Raw genomic sequence first — 20,856 nt, 5'->3', positions numbered from 1 at the left:
GATATGCTTATCAATAAACTAGGTAAATACAACTTAGATGGGGCTACTATAAGGTGGTTGCATAACTGGCTGGATAACCATACTCAGAGAGTAGTTATTAATGGTTCACAATCCTGCTGGAAAGGTATAACAAATGGGGTTCCGCAGAGGTCCGTTTTGGGACCGGCTCTGTTCAATATCTTCATCAACGATTTAGATATTGGTATAGAAAGTACGCTTATTAAGTTTGCAGATGATACCAAGCTGAGAGGGGTTGCGACTAATCTGGAGGATAGGGTCATAATTCAAAATGACCTGGACAAATTGGAGAAATGATCTGAGGTAAATAGGATGAAGTTTAGTAAAGACAAATGCAAAGTGCTCCACTTAGGAAGGAACAATCAGTTTCATACATACAGAATGGGAAGCGACTGTCTGGGAAGGAGTATGGCAGAAAGGGTATGTCTACATTACCACCCTAGTTCGAACTAGGGTGGTAATGTAGGCAACCAGAGTTGCAAATGAAGCCCGGGATTTGAATTTCCCGGGCTTCATTTGCATATTGCCGGGTGCCGCCATTTTTAAATGTCCTCTAGTGCGGACTCCATGCCCCGCGGCTACACGCGGCACGGACTAGGTAGTTCGGATTAGGCTTCCTATTCCAAACTACCGTTACTCCTCGTTCCACGTGGAACTACCTACCTAGTCCGTGCCGAGTGTAGCCGCGGGGCACGGAGTCCACACTAGCGGACATTTAAAAATGGCGGCGCCCGGCAATATGCAAATGAAGCCCAGGAAATTCAAATCCCGGGCTTCATTTGCAACTCCGGTTGCCTACATTACCACCCTAGTTCGAACTAGGATGGTAGTGTAGACATACCCAAAGGGATCTAGGGCTTATAGTGGACCAGATGTTGAATATGAGTCAGCAGTGTGATGCTGTTGCAAAGAAAGCAAACATGATTCTGGGATGCATTAACAGGTGTGTTGTAAGCAAGACACGAGAAGTCATTCTTCCTCTCTACTCTGCGCTGGTTAGGCCTCAGTTGGAGTATTGTGTCCAGTTCTGGGCACCGCATTTCAAGAAAGATGTGGAGAAGTTGGAGAGGGTCCAGAGAAGAGCAACGACAATGATTAAAGGTCTAGAGAACATGACCTATGAGGGAAGACTGAAGGAATTGGGTTTGTTTAGTTTAGAAAAGAGAAGATTGAGGGGGGACATGATAGCAGTTTTCAGATATCTAAAAGGGTGTCATAAGGAGGAGGGAGAAAACGTGTTCATCTTGGCCTCTGAGGATAGAACAAGAAGCAATGGGCTTAAACTGCAGCAAGGGAGGTTTAGGTTGGACATTAGGAAAAAGTTCCTAACTGTCAGGGTAGTCAGACCCTGGAATAAATTGCCCAGGGAGGTTGTGGAATCTCCATCTCTGGAGATATTTAAAAGTAGGTTAGATAAATGTCTATCAGGGATGGTCTAGACAGTATTTGGTCCTGCCATGAGGCCAGGGGACTGGACTCGATGACCTCTCAAGGTCCCTTCCACTCCAAGTATTCTGTGATTCTGTGATGAGTGGAACTAAGAATGAAATACAGCTCTCCGGGAGCAGTATAGCCTAGTGAATAGACATCTGGATTGGAACTAAGGAGACTTGTGTTCTAGTCCCAGTTCTGCCATTGGCTTGCTCGGAGACTGGGCAAGCCACTTTGCCTCTACGTGCCTCGGTTTCCCAATCTATAAAAACCAGTCATTATTATTACTGGTTCCCAGTTCCTTACTCTAATTGCTACAGTACACAACACCAATTACTAAAAAAAGTGAATTGCTGAACTATTTACTATGCTGTTGAATTTACTACAGTGGCAATTTATGCTACTTGTGGCAATCTCTTCTCTTCCCAAAAGGCTAGGATGTGGCAGGGTAACATCCCTGTCTGAATCAGCACAGCAGTGATCCCCAACTTTATTCTCGAATGCTCTCCAGTAGCTTTGTCTGTCCCCCACAGGTTGGGAGCCGATGCTGGGAACAAGGCCCCGGTTAGGGCCGGGGGCTAGGACTGGAGTGGGTCTGGGTTAGGGTCTTGTCTGGGACTGCAGCCAGCCAAGAGCCAGGATGAAGGCTGGGGGAAGCAGCTGGAAATGTAGCCGTGTTCAGGAGCCAAGGATGGAGCAGAACAGGGCTGGTTGGCCGCAATCCCCCCCCCCCAAAAGTTCCTCCATGCTGCCCTACAGGTGTGTGCCCCACTCAACTTGAGGTAGATGATCAAGTTAACGCTTTATGCTGTGAAACAGCAGGGCTGAAAAAAGCGATGGATGCACAGTTGTGGAGCATCTGGCACTAGCATACATTATTTTAAGTCTCACACAGCCACCACTCCATGAGCGACATAGGTAGAGGAGAGGCTCAAAGCAGCCAGCTGTTTCAGACAAAGTATCCAGTGATCAGGCTTACCTGTACTTTTGTAGCCTGAGCAGGTTTCCACTGAACAAGTGTGACTCCACCACACAACATAAAGACAGAGAACCACTGCAATTTACTGAGAGAACGGTTTAACATTAGGACCGTACATAAGGCTGTACATGGGATCTTCAACTGATATGTCACCTAAAAAGGGGAAAATGGCAGATAGCATATGGTTACACGAATGCTATCACAACTGTAACAGAATACTGAACTCAACTACCCACTGACATCAGCATATAGTATTTCATATGAAGAGAGATTAATTCCCTGACTCATTCTGGGCTACATTTCACTTGCAGTTACAGCCATGTGAATCTGAAATTACTCTGATGCCTAGTGGATTTAATCTATTCGCACCAGTGTAACTGTTTAATTAATGCTCAGGCTGGATTGGATACAAAGAATTTAACTTTTATAAAAAATATTTTAGTTATTTACTGCAGGGAATTGTTTAAATGTGGGTTGACTGCTTGCAACTGTACTGCGTGCGGTCTCCCTATTAATTTCTGTTTTAATAAGTTATGTAAACATAAATATTGCATCTCTTCTTCATTCATATCAATCAACTTGTGCACTGAAAAAGGCCAGGATCCTGTAGAAACAGTATATTTGTGTGTAATTTGAGTATTTTAACATATGCACAAAGAGGTAAGCTTAAATTTGGTATTTCTTGATTTTCAAGTACCTTACTTTACAACCTTTGCATTTTCTTTCTGTATTTTTACATAGAATATTAGTGATGTTTGTGTGTGTCTTATGGGTCAGAGCTACAGTTGATTATGAAGTGAATACAGTGAATTTTTACATATCAATATTGTAATTAGCAATCTACATGGTATGGTTGTAGAATACTGTATGTGAGGACTTTACCTCGTTATTTCAAAATATTTTAAGATTTAATTGTATAGGAAGTTAATTTTATTATGCAGTTTGCATAAGGGTTTATATATATATATATATATATATAAACACAAGTGGAATTACTTTAACTGTAAGAGAGGTTTGTGAGGGAAAGTTTACTTATAATAAGGTTTAATTTCAGTTCCTTCCACTATTAAATCTAAATACATAGTTTCAAAGATTAACGGTAACAAACAATTAGGATTCTGCTTTTCAACTTACACTACAAATAAATGATTCACTTCTATACAGATTCAGTAACACCCTCAATACCATTGCATTTAAGCACCTTCCAGCAGTGTGTTAAGCAACATGATTAACATGATAAAAAACACTGAACAATTTTCAAAACTTGGTTCTAACCTTACACAAAAATATAGTGGCAAGGCTGCTTAAAAGGAACTTCTCCAAATTCATGCCTTGTTCATATGCACTGTAAATTACAAAGTGTATCACTTGAGGTGATGAGCTCCAGGTTTCACTTCTTACTTGCATTTAGTAAGAGTGCAGTAATCAGCTTTTTAAAAGTGTGGCTAGACACAATGCCACAGAATGCCAATAAGAAATCAATGCTTACAAGAGACTTGGATTTTTTTCCATTACTAATGCAACCATCAACGGTCACAGAAATGTGTAAATCATGGTTCATATAAACCTACAAAGATTCCTGTCATTGCATTTTCTTACATCATGTACCAGCCCCCGCGTCCCATACACACACTTTATTTGAATACCTCCTAAAAACTAGGGATGTGAAAGTGTAACTGTGTACACGGTTAACCGATAAGCCTGGGCTCACTGGTTAACGTGCATGATTACACGCAGATTCCTGGTACGCACAGGGAGCTGGCTGCCCCCTCCCTCCTCGCTGCTGCATCGGGAAGCAGTCAGGAGCCAATGCACATGGGGAGACTGCTTAAAAGCTGTCTCCTCACATGCACCAGCTGGGGAGCTGTCGGCCCCCACATGCAAAATGTCAGCAGTTACAGAACTACTTAATTAAATGCATTTTAACATCCCTATTAAAAACTTGTCTTTTGTTCAAGACATTCACTCTTCGGGGGTGGGGGGGGAACCAGACTTCCTGGTGAAAGATAGCATCTCCTGCCTGTGGGCTTCCCGGTGCGTCATGTCTTTCAGCATCTATCCTGATATGTGTGTTTTAATGAGCACTTTTCGGTGCCTGAATAATAATAAATAAATAAAAGTCTAAGGTTTTACAAGGAATTAAAACAAACAAAAAAACCCCCTCAAAAACCTGAAAATGAGTAAAAACAGGAGTTCTGTGTTTTGGTCCCTAACCATAATAGTGCCAGTTACCTGATAGACGGCAGCATCCAAATTGCTAAGAGCCAAGAAAGCCATGTTGTTTTGGACTGCATACACCACAGATGGAACACTTAATTTTAGCAATTCCTTGGGGCTGCCTAATACATTTTCTCTTAAAGATGTCATCAGCCTACTCAGGCTTCCAGTTTCTCTGCAAAATCAAAAGGTTTAGCACAACTGATGACTCATTTACAGTGACATGCCTGAAGTGTTCTTTGAAAGGACTTTAAAAACATGCTTTTAACAAACAGTTGGGATCTTCAATTAATTAAAAAACTTACACTGCAAATCAATTCACTTCCCAGCAAGTACAAACCATTAAGGGCTAGGAGCAGATTTTGGAAAGATAAAGGTCAGACAGAGTTTGAATAACATTAGTTGCTCGGCCCAGTGTTTAGAATGCTAAGTGCACACAGTGAGACAAACAGTTGCTCTTTATTACTACTAACATTGAGCTCATCTCAAATTTCTTTTGTGGGTTTCCAAATCTCCTGGAGTCTCTAGATGAAATTCAGGGTTGTTCCGGCTCTGATATCGCTTAAAAAGTAAATTAAGATAAACCCAATTAAGGACACTTCAGTTTTGAATAAATGTGTCCAAACAGGGGTTAGGGCTGTTTAACGACTTTGCTTTAAATTTCCATTTATATTAACTCAGATTAACCTTCCTGAGTGTCCCGATGTAGACGAACCCTTGGAGCTGGAGAGCACCTCTTCCCTCCTATACCTGTACTCTGCCACTCCAAATATTACGATAGGCAAGCAGTGTCCTAGGCAGAGCTGTGGGGTCAAGGCGCAGGAATAGATGCTACAGTTCAGCGCTTTGAAACAAGTTTATATTGTAGAACAAAATGTTACACGAGCATCTAATGTAATAGGAAATTTCTTGGTATTATTCCTCAAACAGCACATTGCTGGGCTCGGTATGATTCAGCCCAGGAAGAAGATTTCTGTTTTAAAAGAATGTAAACAGAGTAGAATTAAATGTAGAAGAAGTTTAACTGTTAGAATAAATGTGGAAAATGTACCACACAAAAGCCTGACCTTTTAATATGATGATATTCCACAACATATCATACATGTGTTTGTTGAAGTCAGGCTATTAAATGGGGGGGGGGGAGAAGGACAGAACGGCACCTGCCTTTGTTCAATTCTAATATTATTACAAAATAATGTACTTAAGCATGATGAGGTCCAAAAAATAGTAACTGCTTGGCTGGTAATTCAATGTTAAATTATAGCAGTAATATGATGAACCAAAATTAGACAGTGGTTGCATTTCAGCAAAGTTACTGATGTAAACGATTAAACACATCTCACTTAAAGGAGAAATCTTGTGTGAGTAGCATCCATTTCATTACAGAAGGAAAAAACACTGTTTTCTTCACAATTTAGGATAAAACTTAGTGCCCAAGCATGCATACACATACACACACACTCTCCACACACAAAATGGCCTCACTTACTAGGGATGTAAAACAATGTATAAAAATAGTAACTGTGTAACTGATCAAAATTCTGTCGGTTACATGAGTTACCTAGGCATGTAGCAGTAGGGAGGTAAGGGTACTAGAGGGTTCCTGACTGTTGGCCCTGTGGGCTCTGAGCTGCTGGCCTCATGCTCTCTAGCAGAGTTTAAATGCTAATAGGAACCAATAAGCATCAGCTTATAGGTTAACCAGTTAAAACTCTTACATCCCTATCACAAACCAGGATTTTGTGTTAAAATGGGAGCCCCAACATACTTCTTATAGCTGACTATACTGTCTTTTGTAGTTTGAAGACAGTTGAGTGTTCTTTAGTTGATGTGCCAATTTAGTTCCATTTCACTGCACAGATATTTTCTAGTTTACATGGAGTCAGAGGCTGAAATAATTACACTTTATACTCAGAAAAAAATAAATTCAACTGAAATACTTGGTAAGTATAATGAACCAACTATTGAAATGTAATTAACAACTCAACAAGACACATGCCAAAGTAGACGAACCCTTGGAGCTGGAGAGCATTTTGTTAGGTTTCCCTTTTCCTCCATCTGTTCCACCCAGATTGTATTTAAGAGTTGGGACTTCTTAATCTTCATCTGAGGTGCTCAAGAAATGTTTTATGATTGAGGGTAGAGTGACATGGCAGCGGGGGCCTGGTGCTTAAACAGAGTTCTCTTGCACTTCTGGTATTTTGCATGGAATTTCAGCAAAGAAAAATAAATGATCTCTCTTAAATACCACTCCTACTGTGGTTTTCAGAACAGGAGCAATTGTTTTGATTATACACACTCATTATTTAACTATATTTTTATATTACAGCTTCATATATGCAACCTTCTGTAAGACCTCTTATTTGTATGTGACAGAAGAAAATAAAATACTCTGAATTAGACATTTAATTTAAAGTTAAATTGGACACTATGGGTACACCAAGAAAGATTTAAAAATTAAAAGTTAAAGAAGCTTCATCCATCACTTGCTATACTGGTACAAGGAGTACAAAGATCTTAATCACACACATTGCAAAACCACAGCACATAAGAGAAAGAAAACAAAGTGTTTTGGCTCTAATTCAACATCTTTGATGTTTCTGTAAATTTAACCTGGAAATATGTTCTGTTTTCCCCGCACAGGACTGGATATACATAATAGAAAGATATACATAATAATCAAACTTATAATAGGTATTCATTTGTTCAAAAAGCGTAAACCCAAATAAAACTAGAGTACAAAATCAGTTTGGCTTCTCTGCTCCCAACTCTAAGACATTATAAATCATGTGGGAATCTGAACAAATTATTAATTCAGAGTTTAATGGCTAGGAGCACGCCAAGTTCATTTTATTTTCATAATTGTAGCCAAAGTAAATAATTATACAGTTTAAAACTATAATAAGTCTCAATTTGAAAAGGAAGTCATTTGTCATTTATTCAAAGCTTAAAGTAGCGTATCAGACTTGAATATACAATGCCAAACATGTAAACATAGTAGAGAACCCCAGCAAATGTATTTAATTATATCAATTCTATATTGGAACAGAACTCTGGTTTACCTTATTTGGTGCCCTGTCCTTTTTACAGTGATAATCACTGGCTGCTTCAGACAAAGGCACAAAATGCACACTTGGGAGCTAATTGCTTCCTAAATCCACTAGGAATGTTAGAGTATCACCGAATAACCGTTTAAGATAAGCTGATGCTTCTTGGTTAATGGTCTCGGTTACAGTCAGCCAGCTGCATGCTCTGCTCCCCAGGAGGAGGCTTTGCTGCCGCAGCGAAGCCACCTTCCCGGGAGCCGGGCTGACAGTATATAAGCTTTATACTGCAGAGCCCGTAGCGTGGGTAACAATATAACCTCTGTTATCTTCCGACAGTTACACGGTTATCCTAACATCCCTAACACAATTTTTAACATCCCTAGAATCCACTGAGTGCTCAGTTTATACAGTGAAGCATCAGCATTAATAAACATTATACATTTTAATCAAGCATACTACTGCAGATATTACACATTAATTTTAAAAAATAATCTTTTGCTAGACTTTTCAAATTAACAAAAATGCAAATGTAAGCAAACAGCCCAGTTATTTTGAGATAACCGAGTTTATATACCATCTGAATTTCTTTTGCATACTAAAAAGATTGCAAAGATATGAGGGTTGTGGTGGATAAACAACTAACGTGTCTTCAGTGTGACACAGTGGCCAAAAGAACTAATGGGATCCTGGGATGCATTAACGGGAATCTCAAGATGGAGTAGACAGGTTACTTTATCTCTGTATTTTGCACTAGTGCCACTATATCTGATTCAGGTGACCACATTTCAACATAATATTGATAAATTGGAGAAGGTTTAGAGTAGGGATGTAACAGTATAGTCAGTTAACCGATCAGCATACGCTTATAGGTTAATGGTATTAAGATGACCAGACGTCCTCCTTTGAGGAGGCTTGTCTCCTATTGGGCTTGTCTCCCCAATAATTATGTCCTCCTTTTGAAAAAAATTGTCCTTCTTGTCCTACTTTGCCAAAAAAATATATCCCGCTGTTTTTTAAAGTATCATTACACTGCAATTGAACCCCTGTTAAAAGGCTTAATATACAGTAAAAGTACACTTAGAGGGTATATATGAAACATTGTTTATTTTGAGCCATTTTAATTTAATGTCAATGTGATTTTTTAGTTGACATTGACACAAATACTAATTTTGGCTGTATAAATCGCAAAGGCGATAAAAATGTTCATAAGAAAGTGATGCATTTACTTGGGAAAACGATTATTGGAATCGGCTGCAATTCCCATATTGCATCTAATACCATCAATATAGCATCAAGCTTAATGTCCATCGATGCTGAAGTTGTGATACCTCAAATTTATTTACATTTTGAATGATTCACTGTAAGAGTTATATCATTAAAGACCTTTTGCAAAAAAGCCTCAGTTGAATATAAAAAACTGTTGGGATATTCGAAAACAAGACGGTTAGCTTTAACACCAGCCATTGAACGAGTGCTGCAATTGTTCAAGCCTTTAAAATAATATTTTCTAAGTTTGGAAAAATGTCCACTGATCTTGACAAACTTTTTTAAGAATGAATCTGCTAAAATAACTCTGTATTTTGTTCACAAACAACTTTGTTCCAGTCAGTTATAAAAAGTATTGAAAAAGAGCATGTAACTTCTACAGAAGTGGGATTGCATATTAAACAATTAAAGGAGCAACTTCAATCACGTCTTGCGTCCAACTTCCTTCCATTGGTTGTAATTACTAATTTAAACAAATTACAAGAGAGCAATCCAGGAATGAAGAAAGAATTTATGAGGGAGGCGATGAGCTTTTATAAAAATGCTCTTGAATATCTAGAAAATTGGACTAAGCATGATAAACTAAGCATGGACTAAGCATGATGTGTTTGATTGGATTCTGCTGAATGAAGAAATTCTATGGAATAAAATCCTTGAAACAGTTTTATTCATTAAAGGAAAATTTAGCATCACAATAAACGACAAATTATTGTTCGACGAAGTACGAAGAATTAACAATATAATAAAAGACAATGAATAGACTGAACGCGAAATTGATAAAAAATGGATCGAGATTTTTAATTTCTTAAAAGAGCGACAAATATTGATGTTTTTAATGTTATATGATTGTTTTTGTTAGGTCTGTTTGTCTTATAAGATGACTAATATCGTGATCATTTATTTATATGATTATTTATATACATATACAAGTTTTTTTTTTTTTGTCAACTCAGTGTCCTCCTCGCACATTTTCAAATTCTGGTCACCTTAATGGTATAGACTAAACACATTTGCCTCCCCACTCTCCTGCCAGTTAATTTTTTAGCAGGCTAGCCAGCAGCCCAGCTCAGTCCTGGCTCGCGCCCGGTCCAGGACCTACCCCCGCTGTGACTCTGCATTTAAAGTGTATTAGGAGCCAAGTGGGCAGGCAGGCTGGCTCAGTTCAGGCTTGAGCCAGATCCAGGAGCTAAGCCCTCTGTACAAGGCGACAGACAGCTAGTCTGTGACAGGAGCTGGATTTTAAACTGACTCCCCTCATGGACCAGCTCCCACCTAGCACCCCATGCTGCTCCCTCTGATACAGAGGCAGCAGCACAGAGTGGCAGGGGGACTCTTCGGGAGCAGGGCTGGAGCACACTAGCTGCCAGCCCCTCACCCAGAGTCTATAGAATAGTCAAGTAACCAATAAGAATTCATGTGGTTAATCGACTATTCGATTAAATGATATTTAACATCCCTAGTTCAGAGAACCACAAGAAAGATTAATAGTTAGAAAACAAGCCTTATGATAGATTCAAGAAGTTCCATATATTTAGTTTAACAAAGAGAAGGATAAGGAATGACTTGATTACAGTCTAGAAATATCAGGAGTAAATATTTAATAATAATCATCTGATTCTTTCACTTTATTTGTCTGACTAAGTGAGCGGCAACCAGGGGCACAAACAACTTTTATAATGGGGGCTGCTGTGTTCCACAGAATCAGACTGTAAATCCTGTATATAATGGGAACTACTTCAAGCCAAGGGGGTGATGCGGCACCCCCCACACCACTAGTCCCAGCACCTATGGCTGCAACTCACAAAATCTTATGCCCTAATAAAATGTGTTAGTCTTCAAGGTGCCACCAGATTCCTCAGTTTTGCTGAAACAGACTAACATGGCCATCTCTGTGAAACTACTTAACAACATGGCCTTCAATCTAGCAGAGAAAATATCACACAATCCACTGGCTAGAAAAGGGCTACTCAACACACGGTGCATTTGTTTGCAGCCTGCGGTGCAGTTTGAGTTTACGTGGGGCTCAACACACGGCCACTGAGAACATGCTCCACAATGGCAAGGCATCTCCCAGGCGGGGTGAGCATTGAAAGACGCAAGTGGACAGGCTGCTGGAACAGACAGGTACAGGGTGTCGGTGTATCTAGTCTCCAGTGAGGAGATGCCAGGAGCGCCAGAGCATTGTGGGAAGTGCTTTGTACTCATGCCCGTCAGTGTGAAAGGAGCTATTTGCATATACAGGAAGTCCCCGGGTTACGTACAAGATAGGGACTGTAGGTTTGTTCTTAAGTTGAATCTGTATGTAAGTCGGAACTGGCGTCCAGATTCAGCCGGTGCTGAAACTGATCAGTTTCAACAGCGGCTGAATCTGGATGCCAGTTCTGACTTACATACAGATTCAACTTAAGAACCCCAGGCATCCCCAAGTCAGCTGCTGCTGAAACTGATCAGCGGCTGATTCCAGGAAGCCCGGGGCAGGGGCTTCCTGTAGTCAGCCACTGGTCAGTTTCAGCAGTGGCTGACTTGGGGACGCCTGGGGCAGAGCAGCTGGGGTGCTGCTGGGTTGGTCCATTAGCACCGCCGCTCCTCGGCGCTACTGGACCAACCCAGCAGCACCCAAGCTGCTCTGCCCCAGGCGTCCTGATTCAGCCGCTGCTGAAACTGACCAGCAGTGGCTGAATCAGGACGCCTGGGGCAGAGCAGCTGGGGTGCTGCCGGGTTGGTCCAATAGCGCCCAGAGCGGCGCTACGGGACCAACCGGCAGCGCCCCAGCTGCTGTACCACAGGCGTCCGAAGCAAAGCCGCAGAGCATGGGGGCAGCAGGACAGCCCAGACGCGCCATGGCTGTCCTGCTGCCCTTCGGCTCCGCGGCTTTGCTCTGCTTTGCTCCCCGTCTCCCTGGTCTGCAGACCAGGGGGACGGGGAGCAAAGCGGCAGAACGCGCGGGCAGCGGACAGCCCAGACGCATCTGGGCTGCCCGCTGCCCGCGAGCTCCGCCGCCCGCGTGCTCCGCCGCTTTGCTTCCTCTCCCTGGTCTGCTGGAGACCAGGGAGACAGGCCCCGTTCGTAACTGCGGAGCCGACATAAGTCGGATCCGCATAACTCGGGGACTGCCTGTATATTTGCATGTATATGCAACCACACTTAAGTTGCAGCTCTTGGCATGTGCTGTGAGTATCATTGTGGCTCCCAGGACTTCCAAAGTTGAGTAGCCCTAGGCTAGAAGTTGAAGCTAGACAAATGTACACTGGAAATAAGGTGTAAATTTTTAATGGTGACAGTAATTAACCATTGGAACAATTTTCCCCATGTGGGTTCTCCATCACTGACAATTTTTAAAACAAGATTTAATGTTTTTAAAAAAAAGCTCTGCTCTTGGAATTATTTTGGGAAAGTTCTGTGGCCTGTGTTATACAGTAGGTCGGACTAGATGAACAGAGTGTTCCCTTTTACCCTTGGAATCTAGGAATCTAAAACGGTACGTTAGAGATGTCAATGGTAGGAAAGAAAGACACTGCCGTGACAGACTACCTCCCATACACACTCAAGCATTTATATCTGGACGCAGCTTTTTGTACCTGGCACTGATCTGACGGTTAGACTGCAGCGGCTCTTATAATTCCCATAATCCTTTAGTGTGGATTTACACCCTTACATCTTTCACCTTTTGCAGAAATATTAAGATGTTTGTGAAATTACTCTGAAGGACGTTATTAAAGGGAATTATAGATTTTTCTCATACACAGCCCAAGCCCTCATCTATACTCTTTAGACTCAGTATTTTGCATCTAATCCATTTTGAACCTACTCAAAAGCACAAACTTTAAAAGATGCAAATGGACACACTTAGTATTCTGAGGTTTATAGAAGTAATTCAGAAAAAAGTTCACAAGTTCTAACATATTTTAAACTGCTCCTTTCTAAGGATGTTACATAGCGAGTAACTGAATAGTCATGTAACCACATCAAATGTAAGTGGTTACACAGCTATTCAATAGTCCCTGGAAGAGGGGCAGCAACCAGTGCACTCCCAGCCCTACTCCCAGGGAGCCCCATGCCACCCCACACTGCTGCCTCTCTATCAGAGGAAGCAGTGTGGGGTGGCAGGTGGAAAGTGGTCCACAAGGGGAGCTCCCAAGTTGACTGGCTCCTGCCTGCTGCCCTGCACTGCTACCTCTGATACAGAGACAACAGCATGGGGAGGCAGCAGCCTCTGTCTGTGGGAGATTGGGCCCCCAATGGACAGGGGCTGTTCTATGAGATGCTGGAGCAGTCTACGTCTCCAGGGAGCTTGGACCCTTCCTGGACTGGGGCTGCTGCCACGGTGTAGCCTCTGTCTGCGGGGAGCCTGGACCCACTGCAGACACTGGCTGCTTCACAGCAGCCCTCATTGTTCCCCCCTCGTGCTTCTGCCTCTAATAGATGCAGCAGCATGGGGTCAGGTGGGAGAAATCGGCTTATAAGCCGGTTCCCCTCAGCACTGGCTCCTGCCTGCCCCCCACCCTGCTGCCTCTGTAGGAGGCAACAAGTGGGGGGGCAGGTAGGTCCATGGAGCTGGCACATGCAGAGAGCTGGCTTTTAAGCTGGCTCCTCACAGACACTGCCCCCGCCCTTGCTGTCTCTGATACAGAGGCAGCCAGGGAAGAAATGCGTGTAGTTGACAGGATTAACCGATAAACCCAGACTTATCAGTTAATCATGCAGTTGTCTACATGCTGATATCCCTAATCCTTTCACGGTATTATTTTTCAATGCCACTCCTGTCCAGCTTCACAAGTAAGGCAGTTAAAAAGAGAGCTAGCTGTGACTCTCAGGTCCATGTCCAGGTGTGTGAAGAAGAGAGCGAATGCAGTTCTAGAAGGAAGTGATTAGCACTCATACTTACTTGGCCAAAATACCCACACTTAGGATTAGCTTGATAACTTCTGTGATGCACACAGCAGTGGTGGCAAAGTAGAGTTCTGTTTCTGACGTCCTAGTGTATCGTAAAGCTATAGTATACGTTGCAGCCACCAAGGTCATCACCGTCAAACAGTACAATTTAAACAGCAAAGTGACATTCTCTGAAACGCAAAAATATAGCTTGGTAAGGAACATGAAACGAAGAGCAACTTGCTAGCATTTTTACAGCAATTCAGCATGTTCCTCATTCCAAACTATGAACACAATCAAGTATTTGTATAGCAGTAGGACAAGTCTCAAGTGCACTGGAGTAGTTCACAGTAGTTCCACTACAATTCCGTTGCAGTATCTAACCTCAAAGAGGCTATCGAGAAAAGAATATCCAGGTATGTTTCATTTCAAATGGGTTACTTTACTAAAGAACTCCACTGCTGCAGAAAGGTAAATATCCATGTATGATTGTAAACTATGCGGTAATCTATATTCCACTGTATCTTCCTGTCTCTAGAACATGTGTATGATCACTTGCTAGAAAATTGCCGAGACTCACAGACTGTGTCTAGACTGGCAAGTTTTTCCGGAAAATCAGCCACTTTTCTGGAAAAACTTGCCAGCTGTCTACACTGGCCACTTGAATTTCCGCAAAAGTACTGACGATCTCATGTAAGATTGTCAGTGTTCTTGCAGAAATACGATGCTGCTCCCATTCGGGCAAAAGTCCTTTTGCGCAAAACTTTTGCGCAAAAGGGCCAGTGTAGACAGCCCAGATCTGTTTTCCGCAAAAAAGCCCCGATGGCGAAAATGGCGATCAGGGCTTTTTTTGTGGAAAAGTGTCCATGCCAATCTAGGCGCTCTTTTCCGCAAATTCTTTTAACGGAAAACTTTTCCGTTAAAGCATTTGCGGAAAATCGTCCCAGTCTAGACGTAGCCACAGCAAAAGACCCTATACAGAGCAGCAAAAATGGTGCACTTAAGATTTATTAAAAATTGAGATGGGAAAGGAAAAGAAGAGAAACTCAATAACAGACAATAGGTTTAATCCAGGAAATACAGTTGTAAATACTTCTTTCCCAACTCTCTTTCCCAACTCTCTTACACACTGTTCTGGTGATAGTACAAAAAGGAGGGGCTCCATTACAATCATAACTGGCTCTGTGAGAACCAGATGCTGTAGTCCAAAGGTTCCGTGGCAGCTGGAATGCGACACTTGATCAGAGAAGGGGAGTAATGGTTATTAGGGATATAAAAAATATTCACCCTGTAACTTGCAGGAGGAATAACACCCTCCTTGCAGAAGGAATAACAGGTAGTTCAAATTAGGGCTTTAATTCAAACTACCGGCTCCCTGCCGCGTGTAGCCGCGGGCAGTTAGTCCGGCGTAGTGAAATTTCAAAATGGCGACCAGACGGGAAGATACAAATAAAGCCCGGGATATTTAAATCCCAGGCTTCATTTGCAACTTCGAATGCCTACATTAGCCTCCCTAGTTCAAACTAGGGGGCTAGTGTAGACATACCCGTGGCGATCACTGCTCCCAGCCCTATGAAGAATTTAATCATGCAACGGCAGTCAAAACAAATAAACAGGATGTTGGGAATCATTAAGAAACTGATAGAGAATAAGACAAAGAATGTCACATTGCCTTTATATAAATCCATGGCACACCCATATCTCAGATACTGCATGCAGATGTGATGCCCTTATCTCAAAAAAGACATCTTGGCATTGGAAAAAGTTCAAAAAAGGGCAACAAAAATGAGTGAGGTATAGAATGCCTGTCACAGGAGAGATCAGACAAGGGCTTTTCAGCTTGGAGAAGAGACAAAATTACGACTGGTGTGGAAAAAGTAAATAAAGAAGAGTTATTTAATTCTCCTCATAACACAAGAACTTGGGGGGGAGGGAAGAGAGCCATCAAATGAAATTGGTAACAGGTATAAAACAAATAAAAGGAAGTATTTCTTCGCACAATATACAGTCAACCTGTGGAACTCCTTGCCAGAGGATATTGTGAAGGCCAAGACTATAACAAGATTCAAAAAAGAGCTAGAAGATTCATGAAGAATAGGTCCATCAATGGCTATTAGCCAGAATGGGTAGAGATGGAGTCTCTAGCCTTTGATTGTCAGAAGCTGGGGAATGGGTGACAGGGGATGGATCACCTGATGATTCCTTGTTCTGTTCTTTCCCACTGGGGCACACATAAATGAGCAGTCCTGTGGCACCTTAGAGACTAACAAATGTATTATATCATGTGCTTTCATCAGATGAGTTGTTAGTTGTAAAAAGTATTGCTGTCCTTGTTTTATAGAAGCAGTTCAATTCCAGCAGTGAAGAGGATCCCATACTAATACCTATTCTGAAGAAATTTCAACTCTGAGAAACTGACAGATTGATTTCACTGACCTCAACAGAATAACATCAGGAATTAACTTGACCTAAGCTAGTCTCTCTGGACCAAGAAGATGGTTTTTTTTGGTGTTTTAGGCTCTTCACCTTTCTGCATGCAAACACTACTGATGTGAACAAGTACTCAACTAGATGATTAACTGATAAGCCCAGACTAATTTAGTCAACTACTCACATTTCCCCTCCCCCCTTATTGCCTCTGTATCAGAGGCAGTGGGGGCAGGGGCCAGGAGCCAGTGCTGGAGGCTACTGCGAAAGCAGCCTCTGCCCGTGGTGAGCCTGGGCCTGCCGCCAGCAGAGGCTGCTTCATAGCAGCAACTTCTATCCATGGTGGCCGGGCTAACCGAGAACAGAGGCTGTCCTCAGCCAGCCCAGACTTCATGGCAGCTTCCCCCTCTCCCCCAGCAGGCTCTGTCCATGAGGAGATCAGACCCCGACGGACAGGGGCTACTGTATCAGAGGCAGCCGCGTGGGGCATCAGGCAGCCTGTCTGCGTGGGGAGCTGCTTTTTAAAATGGCTCCCCTCCCAGACCAGAACCTGCCTGGTACTCCATGCTGATACAAAGGTAGCAGTGTGGGGTGACAGTGGGCTCCCAGGGAGTGGGGCCAGACTGCACTGGCTGCCAGCCCCAACCCTGGGGACTATAGAATAGTCGACTAGCCGCTAAGAATTCATGCAATTAGTCAACTATTCTACTATAACTATGTAATATCCCAAACAAGCACTACATTATTGTTTGCAGAACCCTTCCAGTCTCTCTATAACAGATTAAGAAAACTGTCTGGGAGAAGGTGAAGAGAAAGATGACCTTTCCAGGATCCTGGAAGTTCCTATTAGAACGTACTATACATGTAGTTCACTGCAACCAAAGTAATGTCAGAAAGCCTTTTTAACTGTATATGTGAATTATAACTGACAACATTAAAACAAAATTAGGAAGAGTAAATTCTGAATCATATAAAAACAAGTGTAGTTTTGGTTTTCCAATACAATAAATCAATACTGAAAGTTGGGAGAAAATCTCCTGCATTTTCTTTCTGATCATTTTATTTCTGTGGCAGCATTATTTCCCCGTTCTGTTATTTTGGTTTCATTTGATTCAAATCTCTGTTTAGTTAAAAATAATTCCCCAAGTAATATTTTAAGGACATAATTTGCATGGCACCTTTGAAAAGTTCAGAATCTAAAACTTTCCAGCAGTTCAGAAAGGGCTCTAGAATTCTTGGCCACTGCATTAACACATCACCTAGTAATGATTTACAGCTAGATTTTGCTGCATTTACTCAGGCTGAGTGATATCTAGTTCTGCAAGTAGTCCTGTTTATTTCATTAAGATACTGTTCAGCACAAGTAAGCACGGCAGAATCTGGCCTATAACATGATACTGACTTCCTCTGTAACATGCTTTGAGATCTAATGATAAAATGCACTATAAAAAAGTAAAATATTATTACTAAGACACAAAACCTTCTGTAATACCTCTCTACTGGTTTCTGAAAAGTGGTATATTGTAATGGAGGACACAGTGCATATAAGTAGGTACCATAGTTCCCTCTAAGGTGCGCACCTGTGCAGCCACACACAAAAAATTCTAGGCCCGTCCACCTCCTTCACAGAGCCACACAGCAGCACTCACTTTCCTGCTGGAAGGTGAGTGGTGTGGTAGGCTATAGCTCCAGCGGCAGGCACGAAAGCCAGCTGGTGGGGCTGCGTGACAGGCAGCTGCCTTTGGGGCCACGGTAAGGCTGCCCCAGTAGGGACAGCCTCACTGCAGCCTCAGTTCCAGCTTCATTTCATTAAAGGGCGTAGCATCGGGATCTCAAAAGGTAAGTCTGCAGTTATCTAAGGGATAAAATAGATGGCAAATGGTTAATGTCCTGCTTCCTGCTCATCTTTTATTTACGAGCCTAAACTACGTAAAGGAGAACAGTTCTTTAACTCCCTGTATTCCACTTTTGAAGGCATCAATCATGTCAATTGTGTTGATTGTGCCAAGGACTATTTTTCTCCCTGTGGAAGTTATTTCTTGCTCACACGCATGCCTACTACTCCTTCTTGTGCACCAACCCCCTCTTGCGCAAGAGCTTTCTGCCTGAAAATAAGCGGCAGAATGGCTCTTGCACAAGAGGGGGATTTTGTGCAAGAAGGAGCAATCTTGCGCAAAAGCCCCTTGCACAAAAATGGTGATTCATTTGCATATGTTCTTGCACAAGAGAGCACAATGTAGATGTAGCCAGAGTGTATAGGCAACTAAAACAATATTCGTTACCAATTTTTATTTTGTATTGATGCTAAATCAATATGCAATTGAACTGATGATGACATATTGAAGGGACTTTTCTATGATTCACAGAGGGTCTAAAGCATGAAGATACTATAAGAAATATAATCAATAATTAGATTATGAACTGTGTAGTAATGTGAACTAAAGAAAAAAAACTGGATGAAATTTTCTGGTGATATTCCTAAATTCATCTTCTGAATGTTACTAACTTGCAACTGCAGAATGAGTTTTTAGACTCAATGGTGAGGGATGATGCATTCATTTTTTTATGCTTTACAAATTACTAGGTTTTTTTACTGGATCGGGCTGGGAAGAAAGTTCAGGGGTTGGAAAGAAGGGGATACTGTGCAGAAGTTAGGGGCCAAGGGGGCACAATGAAGGGTTAGTGGTAAAAGGTGCACATGATGGGGGTGCAGGGGTTGGGAAGCCCATAAATGCAGGAATGGTGGGAGCAAGGTAGGCATGTAAAATTTCAATTAATTAGGCTAATCGAATAGTCTATGCAATTCACATCCCTAGAGCAAGGCTGGGTGGGAGTGAGACTGGGTGGTTTCCAGGGTGTGTGGGGCCAGGGTTATGCACCTTGTTAATTATCCTTTGCTTTAGTATTTTTTTCGTCCATAACAATTTAAAATTATATAATTTGTTAGTAACTGGTGGGTGCATAGTGGCACGCATCTAAACAAATGCACGTGACATCAATATTGGTGCACAAGACAAAACTCACCCCGCTCACGGATGGAAAAACCCTTAGAGGGAACACTGGAAGGTACCCTGGTTGACAAACTAGTAAAGTTGTGTTGTGCCATCTACAGCTTCTAGATTTTAATTTGATTCTACTGTTTTAAAGAAATGTAGTTTATCTATACCAATGTCCTGTTCTCTGTTAGTTACTGAATGAATGTTCTATGTTCACTGTAGCTGTACTGATACTAATAATCATTTGGGTATGAGCTGATGAATCCTGCATCTTACTATCTAACATGTTGTGTTAATCTTTAAGGTGCTGCAAGACTATTTGTTGTTTTTTGAGTTTTTCCAGTTACAGACAAACTCAGTTACCCCTCTGAAGCTCATGTTTAATCCCCTGCATATTTGTAGAACACTTACTTATCTTACTGCTGCAATCATGTACATAAACTACATTACTGAAGAGAGAAAAAAATCTCATGCTTCCCTTTGCAATTTCAAAGAGCTCTATCATTTGGCTTTAGGACAAACATTTAAGTTTTGCAACAACCAGATGATTTATTTCATGACCATATTCTAGTTTCACTGAAAACATGCAAGTACACAAGGGCCAGAAAGGGAAATTGACCAGTTTAGCTCTTTACAAGCGAAATGCAAAACAGCAGATACAAGGATCCCAGTACGAAAAGGACATTTCAGTGTTTGCTCGTGTAAGACTGTAAATAAAAGGATCAGTTCTGAGTCATTAACGAGCCTTTATACCTGTCTCAATCCCCATTAACCCTCCCCTACCCCATTCATCCCTTCGACTTTCCCCATGACCCCTCCCCCAGTCTGGCCTTGCTCCTCATAACCCCCCGCGCGCCCGCACAGCCCGACCCGCCCACCGTTAAACCCGCCCCCGCTGCCGGGCCCTGATGCGCCTGTACTGTGTCGGGGGGAGGGGCACTCAGTCGCTTCCCCCCCTCCCCAGTAATTAGCCGCGTCCTCAGCAGTAGCTGCCCCTGCGGGACCGGCAGCTCCCACTCCTGGAGCGGGGGGAAATGTGCAAGCGTCTCCCCGGAGCTGTCTCGCGCGGGGAAGGGCTGTTCCATCCTCCTCCCCCGTACTGAGTCGCTCACCTTTCGGAGGCGCCATAGTGTCTGCAGCTTAAACGGGCGAGGTGATGGAGCCCGAGCCGGCAACCGGGCGCCACCCCCTCTGCTCCTCCCATGTACCATAGTGAGCAGCTCGTGTTGCCTAGAGCGCCCCGTTCAACTGCGCCACCATAGAGTCTAGGGCCTGTCTGGATTTAGCACGTCCCCGGATTTGCGCGGCTGAGGCTCGTGGTGCCAATCAATTCGCCCCGCCCCCGGGGACCGCTCAGCCCGTGTCACGTGGTGCGAAGGGGGCGTTGGTGTGGGATCCGAGCTGGAGGTGGGGGGCAGGGAGCGCGAGGTGCTTGTCTGCGCGGGAAAGTTGCGCCTAATTCGTCTCAGACGCGAGTCCCGGTTGCGCGCGGCCCGACAGAACAGAAAACAGCTGCAGGCGGCCCCGCCGCACAGAAGAGAAAGCTGCTGGCGCCACAGGGAGCAGCAGGCGGTGGTGTTAGTCCTGCGCTGTGGCTGTGCTA

General features: G+C 42.8%; 1 protein-coding gene across 2 annotated transcripts in view; it reads right to left on the bottom strand.

Annotated features, from left to right (window-relative positions):
• Window positions 1–20,572, bottom strand: part of SLC35A1 (solute carrier family 35 member A1) — a 28,783-nt gene extending 8,211 nt beyond the window's left edge. Inside the window, exons 1-4 of one of the 2 annotated variants that reach the window (XM_075923862.2) lie at window positions 20,366–20,572; window positions 13,844–14,021; window positions 4,661–4,820; window positions 2,429–2,581 (exon numbers count right to left, since the gene is read on the bottom strand). In XM_075923862.2, the coding sequence (XP_075779977.2) occupies window positions 2,429–2,581; window positions 4,661–4,820; window positions 13,844–14,021; window positions 20,366–20,381 (507 nt within the window). In that variant the 5' untranslated portion in view covers window positions 20,382–20,572. Of the gene's footprint in view, window positions 1–2,428; window positions 2,582–4,660; window positions 4,821–13,843; window positions 14,071–20,365 lie in introns of those variants that run through there. The other variant, XM_089777187.1, reaches the window with a different exon arrangement.
• Window positions 20,573–20,856: the final 284 nt, after the last annotated feature.

The sequence above is a fragment of the Pelodiscus sinensis genome, chromosome 3, assembly GCF_052426305.1.
Source record: "Pelodiscus sinensis isolate ZL-2025 chromosome 3, ASM5242630v1, whole genome shotgun sequence".
Classification (NCBI taxonomy): Eukaryota; Metazoa; Chordata; order Testudines; family Trionychidae; genus Pelodiscus; species Pelodiscus sinensis.
This window is presented reverse-complemented; position numbering and strand designations above follow the sequence as displayed.